The sequence below is a fragment of the Pinus tabuliformis genome, chromosome J (genome assembly GCF_031772625.1).
Source record: "Pinus tabuliformis cultivar Carrire ecotype Pingquan chromosome J, CPIR1, whole genome shotgun sequence".
Taxonomy (NCBI): Eukaryota; Viridiplantae; Streptophyta; class Pinopsida; order Pinales; family Pinaceae; genus Pinus; species Pinus tabuliformis.
In genome coordinates, this window is record NC_142295.1 from 834,530,767 (window position 1) to 834,541,739 (window position 10,973).

Genomic DNA, 10,973 nt, shown 5'->3' on the forward strand with positions numbered 1-10,973 from the left:
CTTTCTCTCTGCAACTCCATTTTGTTCGAGATTGTATGGAACTATTAGCTCTCTCTTAATCCCAGATTCCTTATAGAATGCTATAATCTCTTTGGATGTATATTCTCCTCCATTGTTGGATCCTAGTATTTTGATTCTTCTTCCTGTAAGGTTCTCCACTTCAGCTTTGAATTCTTGAAATTTAGTAAATACGTCATCCTTGGTTTTCATTAAGTAAAGCTAGGTCTTTCTTGAGTGATCATATATGAATGTGACATAATAAAGATGTCCTCCAAGTGATTTTGGAGACAGAGGGCCACACACATCAGAGTGAATGAGATCCAAGATTTCTTTCGACCGTGAAGCACTGATTCCAAATGGTCTCTTGGTATTCTTGCCCAATGCACATCCTTTGCAGACACCTTCATGATCCTTCTTTAGATTTGGTATTCCATTTACTATGGAATTTAGAGTTGGAAGTATTTTGAAATGTAGACAACTAAACCTTCGGTGCCAAATTTCACATGGACTAATCTCAATGTGAACTAGGGCATGGTTTACATGAGATATTAACCTGTACAACCTTCCTTCTCAGATACCAATCACTTTTGCTTGTTCTATGTTTGAGCCATTTGCCCATACAACTACTTTACGATCAATGAAGGCTACTCTATCTCCTTTATCTTCTAAGCTTGAAATAGAAAGTAGATTTTTGTACTTGGAACAAACAGAATGTTTTTGAGGTGGATGTTACTTCCATCTTCGAGCCTTATGGATGTTGATCCAATGACTTTCACTGGATAGCTTTTGTTGTCTCCAAGTTCCATAGAGTATGCGGATTTTCATTTTGACAAGGTCTTCAATTGGTGGGAGTGACCAGTCATGTGCCTTGATGCACCACTATCACTCACCCAGATGTCTTCGTCTTGGAATGTACCAGAGAGAGCCAAGAAGAGTCCTTCATCTCTTTCTTTGAGTGATACCTTCTTTGGAGAGAATATGAGACTCCATACTTCTTTGATACCTTTCTTGAGATGGCTTGCAAACTCCTTGAGGACCTTCTTCATTGTAGAGGAGATCTTCATGATGCCCTTAGAGAACCAAAGCTATGATACCATGTTGAGAATTCAATAGGACAATGTATACGTTAATTCTCTTAACTTGATAACTGTTTGTGTTACCTTTTTACTTATTAGCTTTGATATTTATTATTCCAATGTGTAGGTTGCAAGCCAAGGCCAAAACCCTCCTCTTGAGGGAAAACTTGTAAAATCTCTTCTTATCCTTTAGATCTTTCAACTGACGAATACCATGAGCTAGAATCAGACAAATACCCTCCAAGTTCAAGTCTTCCTCGACCTCCTGCTGAAATATCTTCGACCTCCTAGTAGATCCGAAATTCTGCGCCCCTGCAGTTGCTGCAATTGTTGTTGCTTCTCTAGGAGACTTCGATCTCCTTCTAACTGCCTTTGCCTTGATCTCGCTTGCCTTGACTTGAGTCATAGGGCTAGTGAGGAGCCTTAAGAGACCTTCGCTTGCGTTCTTTTCTCTCTTGCTTCCAAAATTGAACCTCAGACTTTCCTAGCACAGAAACCCTAACTTCGCACTTCTAGAAGAATGGAGAGAGACCCAAACACTTCGACTTCTTCGTCCTTCTCTTCTTCGCACTTCCTTCTTTGACTTCCTTCTTCTGCCTTCTTCACATAAGAGATGAGTGAATGAATGATCCAAGTGGAGGACGAGTTCCTCTTATATATAGGCTTCCTCAAGGGTGGACATGTCTCTTCATGTAGGCCGACATGACAACTCATTAGGCCGACTTGATCTTGAAGGTATTTTGACACATTCAAGACAAAAATATTTTTTTCTTTACAATATACAATGTGCCCATATGGTCTTCCATATATGACAATGACTCTTATACCTAGGACAAACCCTAGAAGCACTCAATGGGTGCTTGACCTATAAAATAAAAAGAACTTGAGCATGAAACCCATGCTTCAATAATAATAATAATTTCTTTTCCATTTTACATTTACAAGAATACATTTCATACTAATGAAGACTGAACCTAGTTACACAATTTTCAACACACAACAACAGATTGCACTCCATGGATCCTCATAGTCGTTCAAAGATTGCTCGTGGTTCACTTATTGGACGAGGAGGATGCACCTGATCCATCATGCCCAACTGGCCCCAGATTTACACCATACACATGGAAGATGATACAGGACTTGCATGATGATGTGGCATCACCTACACCATCATCCTAGCCCTTGCATGTGGTCTACAAACATCTTTTATTTGTTTGGAGACCCATGAGGATACTTGTGTGCCCCCACATGTCATTTGGAGCACCACAGGTTATTACAAGGGGCCAACCCCTTGTCCACTGCTTTTGAGGGTCCTATTTTTCATTGTGGCACCCATGGACCTCATTAGGCCTCTTAGAGGGCCCTATGACATGCATAGATTATTATTTGACCCCTTGAGAGGCTTACTTTTTCATTTATGAGCTAGCTTGGTGGGCTTGTCACCAAAAGTTGAATTATTAGAACTTTTTTTTTGGGGCTTATGTAGGCCAAGGAGGCTAATTCGAATTCCTAATTTGTGTATAAATACAAGTGAGATGAGCTCATTTGTTCATCATCACTTTGGATTGAATCTCTTCTCTCTCTTGAGAATTTCACACTTTTTCTTAGTGGATGAATTGGAGCTTTATGGATGAATTTTGATGTGTGGATATTGGTCTATCTTCTCTTCGAGCTTCTCTTTTGTCAATTGTGAATTGTTAGATATGTTGAACAGGTTGTCATTGATGTCAAAGTGGGAGTAGTTGCAGGATGATTGAGCAGGTGTGCAGCAGGTCATTGATGTCAAAGCAAGAGCAGGTGCATGTATCAGGTAAATGAGAGGTTGTAGGAACAAAACCCTAGCCCTAGGGTTTGAGTTCCTTGGATGATGAAGAGACCTTGTCTTTTGTTGGCATTTTTGGTGCAACAAATCAGTGTGGTTGTCTTAGAAACCTTTGCCATGAGATTCTCCTTGTTATGCTGATTCCAACCATATGTGGAGCGTCTCATGGACCTTAATGGTTCGTGAGATATGTCCTGTCAAAGTTTGTGACCCAACTTCGAGACCAAAAACCCATAGGGTTGTTGAGGTGGCACTAAATTATTAAAGATGTGTCTGCATGGATAATGATGTGGCAACTTGGTCAAAACCCCAACAGTAGAAGATGTGGCAGCTTAACTTATGGAACCTATCATAAGGAGTCTTTATTAAAAGATATATTCAAGATTCTAAGGAGGTCAAGCTAATGAATTAAATAAAAAATTGAAGAGAAGTAATAATTTTTTTATAAAAGGTTGTGGTCCAACGATATTATTTTTTTTGGATTATCCAAAAGAGAATTAAAATGGGTCCACTTTCTAGACAATTCTCTATTTAAAACAAAAATAATTCAAATGATGAATTTGGCTCCAGCCAAATTGTCCACCAAAATTACATTCATGAATCATTATAAATAAAGGCATTTTGGAGCCTCTGTATTGTATCCAAAAGGAAAAACGCGTTCGGTGATCTTTGCTTTGTGGAAGGAAGTCAGAATCAAACACGTTTTTCTCTGTGGCCGATACAGTTTGAGCGGAAAGCTTCATTTGGGGTTGTTTGATGATCTTTTCTCTGTGGAAGGAAGTATGAGTCAAATGTGTTTCTTTCTCTGTGGCCGAGACAGTTTGAGCGGAATGCTTCATTTGGGGTTCTGGTTTTGGAAGATTCGTATGGGCATATTTTCATCGCAGGGATGATAACCGAGTACCCTTTGCGGCTATGAGCGAAGATCCTTGCTTGAACTAATACATTTTCGGCCTTCTAAAATCTGAGCAGGTCTCTTATTGCAAAACATCTCTGCTGTAGTTAATATGTATAACATGTCTATGGTCTATCTGTAGCATCAATAGACTCATCTTCTATTCTACTTGAGAATTGCTCTGGCATCTGTCTCTTGTTTGAACACTCGGTGGTTATGCTTCTTTTGTGCTCTCAAACAGTGAATTCAATTGAAGGATATGTGATATTTGGAATTTGGGCTGGTGTTTGAGAACCTTTGTAGCGATGATCATGTTCTGAAAATCTTGAAGAGCGGACATCATCTAAGAGAATCTTAGTCCAACGAAGAATTTGAGTGTTGTTCTATGTCCAGGAAAGAGGTTTACAAGCATCAATTTGCGGCCTAAATTAATCATATCTCCGTGGATAACCTTCATCAGTTCCAGCTTGCAGTTCTGAATATAATTGTTTCAAGGACCAACGAAGGACATCAAAGAACCTACATACCCATGGCTCAATTATCTATGGATTTGTCCAGCGAAAAGGAGAAGCTTTGCCTACAGTGGACACACATAAATACTTGTGAAAATATTTCTCCCTTGCGGATCTAAAGCTTCTGTGGAAATTATGTTTTGGCTTCAGTCTTGTGGTATTTAAGACAAGCAAGGGTCTGCTTTCCTTTTTGGCACAGAAACCTACAACAAAATTAAGAAGTACTTGTACTCAGGTGAGTGAAGAGTTCTGAATTCTGGGTGTGATGTATTGACAATTTTGTTCAGGTTTGCAAGACAAGGATTTTGATACTATCCATACACAGTCACACTCAAAGGCATAATTGAAGACTACCTTTGTTCGCTGTAGCACGAGAAGTTCAAATTTTGTAACCTGTTGTCACGACATGAGAAGCTGAGCGTAAACACAAGTGAATAACTCTATAACTGTAACCCAGTGACTTAAATGCAGATTTGACAATAACCTTGACCTTAATTGCATCTCTGCAGTAATCTGGTTATGGCAATAAGTCTGATTTGGAAACAGAATTGTTGACAACATATTGATTGAGTTAATCTAGTTTGATAAAGTGAACTTGTTGAATCTAGATATGATCCAGTAAAAGCCTGATGATATTTCATTGACAATCAGCAATACAACACTCCTTATTGTACTCTCAAAGAGTTGTATGGGTTGACAGATTCTATGGACTCATCTAAATGAAATTGACTCGTTGATCATTTAAAGACAGTGACTTGCAGTAATCCTGTTGCACACTGATAAATATTGACCTTTGAAGAACAGAGTAGACTATGAGCAGAAGATGGCATTAGAGTGTCACTTCAATGAACTGTTTGTTATGCAAAGACTATGTAGATGATGGCAGCATGTGACAGTAGTGGTGCAACAGAAGGAAAGGAAGTAGTTGAAGGCTTGAAGTAGAGAGTGTGGCAGTAGCAACAGAAGTAGAGTGTGGAGAGTGTTGAAGTGGACAGTAGGTGCAACAACAACAAAGATGGACTTGGAGCAACAACAGACATAAAGCATATAGAATCAGTGGACAGTTTTAGTGTGGCAGCAGTCAAAGCAGAGGTAACAGTGGCAACAATTAAAGTAGATGTGATAATGGCAGCAGAAGCAGCAGGTGTTTGTAGCAGCAGTTAATTGACTCATTGTAACTGGGCCATTATCCCTAGTATGGGAACCCAACCATCAGGGATCTTTGCTTCCTTCTAGATCACTTGAAAACTCTTGGGAGTGTTTCACTTCCTTCCAGGTCTTCCTGGTAAAGTATTATATGTACATTGTACACTACATAATACAACAATTGTTAAAGCCAAATTCCTTGTGTACTGCACTTCATGTGATATGTTTTATGGTTTTATGATGATGCTTGGAATTGTCTTTAAGAATTAACCAATTGTGAAAAATAATAGGAAACATTGGTTCACCCCCCTCTCAGTGTTTCTAACAATTGGTACCAGAGCAGATCTTTCAGTGGAAGCCTAACAGCTTTAAGGTAGATCCATAGGATACATTATTTTTGACAAGATGGCTCATGATTCTGAAGATGTCAAAACACTCAGAGAAGATTCGAATTCTAACACATGACTGGGAGAGGTCCAGATACATGTATGATATAATTCACAATGAGCATGAAAAACTGAAGGATGAAAAGAAGAAGATTGATGATAGTGAGAATTTTACTTATGCTGACAATATCCGGCTTAGAGCTCAAATCAATGAGATGCAATCGTCCAGAAAGGATAAGGAACTTGATGAAGCCAAGAAGGAAGTTGAGGATCTCAAAGGCAAACTACTAGAGGCAAACGATAGGGAAAGAACCTTGACAAACCAGCTCAAGGAAAAGGAAAAAGAAAAGTCAAACAAATGGAACAAGCAGAATAAAGAAAAGCAGATCACCTCTTTGAAGAGGGAACTTGAAGAAGCCAAAAGGGTCGAGGATGTCTTAAAAGGTCAGATAAAGCAAAAGGAAGAAGACTACATAAACCATGAGCAGGAAATCATTGCCTTGAGAGCTGAAGTAAACAAACTGAAACAGAAACTTAGAAGTTCACAAGTGTTGGAAAACATTATCAATTGCCAGAGATCTCCATTCATCAAGACAGGTCTTGGATATATTGGGGAGACCTCACATTCCAATGATGAAGAGCAACCGTAAGTCAAAGAATATGAAGAAGAACCACAAGAAGAGAACCCTCATCCGAATGATGAAGAACAACCACATGAAGAGAAGCTTCACCCAAATAATGAATGACAACCACAAGAAGAGAAGAAGTCTTTTGTAAGGAAGTCCTATCCCAAAAATGAAGAACAACCACTTGTCAAGAAGTCCTATCCCAAGAATGAAAAGAAGCCCAAAGTCAAGGTCCTATACAAATCAATTAACAAAGAGAGCTGGAAGACCAATGCATCAAATCAAGATGATGCATTCATGACACCAACTCAAGATAGAGCATTCAGGTGTGAAAAGCAACAAAAGCATTTTCAGGGACGAGACAACTTCAGTAGATCTTCACCCCTTACACCTAGGTATGCAGAGGAATTTCATGGTTACTGTTACACATGTTCTAACTATGGACATAGAGCTCGAGATTGCAGGGGACATAGCAGGAGCATTGACAAAGGGTTTTATCAAAAAACTTGGAGGAGATTTTCTGGAAGACGGGACAGAATCCTAGACACCTATAACAGCGAGAACTTCAACTTTTTTACTCCATTATTGAGATCAAATGTAGAGTGTTATTTGTGCCATAATATTGGCCAGTTTGCACAAAATTGCAAAAGTGGATTGAAGCAGACCCTGATGCAGGAAGGAAGGGATGTTGAATGTTATCTATGTCACAACTTTGGCCATTTTGCACGAGATTGTAGAAGCGGTTTGACGTGGACCCCACAAAATCATGAAGGTAGGTCTTCACTGGGCAGGAAGACAAGACCACCAGAGTTTGGCAGAGAAAGCAGGTACTCCCATGATCTCTCACATGATTGATAGATGCATAAAGATAGAGGGAGTTTGTAGAAGCATATTGTTCAAAGGGAACATCAACACAAGATTTGATGCAGTAGGAAAGCATGTTGACGAGGGTAGTTTATGCAGAGGTATGTAGCACAAGTTTACAATTGAAGGACATCTAACATGGATAGAATAGCAAGACAGATATGTCAAACTCATAATAGGTTCAAGGGGAGAAGAACAATTAAAACATTACAGTTCCACAGGATGAAGCATATTATTAGGGCGAGCTTGCAGAGATGATGCAGAGAGCATGTTGTCATGAGGAGCCATATCATTTGATGTGTCAGTCACCCTTTGCCATTGATGTCAAAGGGGGAGAGAAACTTGGAGGAGTCTAGGGAGAGAGAGATGCAGGATGCAACATACCTTGTATGCTTGGTGTGTTGACATTAATGACAAAGGGGGAGATTGTTGAACAGGTTGTCATTGATGTCAAAGTGGGAGGAGTTGCAGGATGATTGTGTAGGTGTGCAGCAGGTCATTGATGTCAAAGCAAGAGCAGGTGCATGTATAAGGTAAATGAGAGGTTGTAGGAACGAAACCCTAGCCCTAGGGTTTGAGTTCCTTGGATGATGAAGAGACCTCGTCTTTTGTTGGCATTTTTGGTGCAACAAATCAGTGTGTTTGTCTTAGAAACCTTTGCCATCAGATTCTCCTTGTTATGGTGATTCCGACCGTATGTGGAATGTCTCATGGACCTTCCTAGTTCGTGAGATATGTCTTGTCAAAGTTTGTGATCCAACTTCGAGACCAAAACCCCATAGGGTTGTTGAGGTGGCATTAAATTATTAAAGATGTGGCTCCATGGATAATGATGTGGCAACTTGGTCAAAACCCCAGCAGTAGAAGATGTGGCAGCTTAACTTATAGCACCTATCATAAGGAGTCTTTATTAAAAGATATATTCAAGATTCTAAGGAGGTCAAGCTAATGAATTAAATAAAAAATTGAAGAAAATTAATAATTTTTTTATAAAAGGTTATGGTCAAACTATGTTGCCCGGAAACGTGGGTTCGGGGACGAGGATGGGTACATCATTTTTTGAAACATGGTGCGTGGGTTCGTCAGGGGTATATTATAATTATATATATATATATATATATATATATAAATATTATATTTTATAAATTATAATATATATGAATTTGTATATTTTTCAACTTTAAACAAGAAAACTAAAATATTTATGATTTAACTGTATTGATTTCAGAGGTTAAAGGCTGATCGAATATCCTCTTTCAAGAGATAATAGAGCCCAATTTATGTATCCTTATTCACTGTCCAGATTTCAAGATTTTTGCCAAATCCTGTAGCAGCTTGCCTACTCAAGAAATCAAGTTAATTGCAGAAGCTCTGACAATCAGCAAGTTTAAGTTCTTATCAGATGGAGCATGTTCCAGGTGTGTCCTTCGCAATGGCATTGTAAAATTTGGGAAATTTGCTCTTAAACAATATCAGACTTTGCCTTGTTAAACAACGATTTTTCAGAGAACAAGCTATGTTTATTGCTGATCCATCTCTGCTGTAGAAGACTGATTTTAATGGCTGAAGATCTATTATTTAAAGGCTGATATTCCATTTATATACTGCTGTAATGCTACCAGGTTCCACCGTTTTGACCTTCACTACATCTATTGGTGTCTAGTTAATTGCATGGTTGTTTATGCTCAGAAATTTTCATCATTTTAAGTTGTAACAGCAGTGAAAGTCTAATTCTGAGTTTATAAATAAGTTGTCTAGTTATTTGAAGCATTTTCCCATTGTTGCAATGATCCCTGTCCATGTCACTTGAGAGAAAATATAAAACCAACATCTACAGCAGTTGTCCTTCAACTATTTGATAAAATACCTCAATTAAGACTCATTGAAACTCAATTAAAAACTCAGAAATTTTAAGAGAAAATTGAGTATATTTGAGTTGGGAATATTACATCTACATCGACACTTTGCAATCCTTTCTGATGTATCAAAAGAACCCGGTTTATGATTTCGAAGTCTCGGGTTCTTTCAAGAAGAACCAGGTTCTTCTCAGAGGTACCCATTCCAGCGCCCGGAACGTGGGGACGGGAACCCGGGACGGGTTCGAGAACCCCACCCCTGGGTTCGGGAACCCGGGCAACATAGTGGTCCAACGATATTATTTTTTTTGGATTATCCAAAAGAGAATTAAAATGGGTCCACTTTCTAAACAATTTTCTTTTTAAAAAAAAACTTCAAATGATGAATTTGGCTCCAGCCAAATTGTCCGCCAAAATTACATTCACGAATCATTATAAATAAAGGCATTTTGGAGCCTTTGTATTGTGTCCAAAAGGAAAAATGTGTTCGATGATCTTTGCTTTGTGGAAGGAAGTCAGAGTCAAACACGTTTTTCTCTGCGGCCAATACAGTTTGAGCGGAAAGCTTCATTTGGGGTTGTTCAATGATCTTTGCTCTGTGGAAGGAAGTCCGAGTCAAACGCGTTCTCTGCAGCCGAGACAGTTTGAGCGGAAGGCTTCATTTGGGGTTCTGGTTTTGGAAGATTCGTATGGGCATATTTTCATCGCAGGGATGATAATCGAGTACCCTCTGCGGTTATGAGTGAAGATCCTTGTTTGAAATAATACATTTTTGGGCTTCTAAAGTCTGAGCAGGTCTCTTATAATTTATTGCAAAACATCTCTGCTGTAGTTAATATGTATAACATGTCTATGGTCTATATCTGTAGCATCAATTGACTCATCTTTTATTCTACTTGAGAATTGCTCTGGCATCTGTCTCTTGTTTGAAGTTTGAACACTCGGTAGTTAGGCTTCTTTTGTGCTCTCAAACAATGAATTCACTTGAAGGATATGTGATTTTTGGAATTTGGGCTGGTGTTTGAGAACCTTTTTAGAGATGAGCATGTTATGAAAATCTTTAAGAGAGGGCATCATCTAAGCGGATCTTAGTCCAACGAAGAATATGAGTGTTGTTCTACGTCCAGGAAAGAGGTTTAGAGGCATCAATTTGCAGCCTAAATTAATCATATCTCCGTGGACAGCCTTCATCAGTTCCAGCTTGCAGTTCTTAATATAATTGTTTCAAGGACCAATGAAGGACATCAAAGAACCTACGTCCCTGTGGCTCAATTATCTATGAATTTTGTCCAGCGAAAAGGAGAAGCTTTGCCTACAGTGGACACACATAAATACTTGTGAAAATATTTCTCCCTTGCGGATCTAAAGCTTCTGTGGATATTATGTTTTGGCTTCAGCCTTGTGGTATTTAAGACAAGCAAGGGTCTGCTTTCCTTTTTGGCACAAAAACCTACAACAAAATTAAGAAGTACTGGTACTCAGGTGAGTGAAGAGTTCTGAATTCTGGGTGTGATGTATTGACAATTTTGTTCAGGTCTGCAAGACAAGGATTTTGATACTATCCATACACAGTCACACTCAAAGGCACAATTGAAGATGACCTTTGTTTGCTGTAGCATGAGAAGTTCAAATTTTGTAGCCTGTTGTCATGACATGAGAAGCTGAGCGTAAACACAAGTGAATAACTCTATAACTGTAACCCGGTGACTTAAATGCAGATTTGACAATAACCTTGACCAGTAATCTGGTTATGGCAATGAGTCTGATTTGGAAACATAATTGTTGACAGC

General features: G+C 38.9%; 1 protein-coding gene across 2 annotated transcripts in view; it reads left to right on the forward strand.

Moving 5' to 3' along the window:
• Window positions 1–8,609, forward strand: part of LOC149229296 (DEAD-box ATP-dependent RNA helicase 18-like) — a 227,135-nt gene extending 218,526 nt beyond the window's left edge. For both annotated transcript variants that reach the window (XM_089378557.1, XM_089378556.1), the window contains one exon: window positions 8,556–8,609. In XM_089378557.1, coding sequence (XP_089234683.1) covers window positions 8,556–8,594 — 39 coding nt within the window. In that variant the 3' untranslated portion in view covers window positions 8,595–8,609. The remainder of the gene's footprint in view (window positions 1–8,555) is intronic.
• Window positions 8,610–10,973: the final 2,364 nt, after the last annotated feature.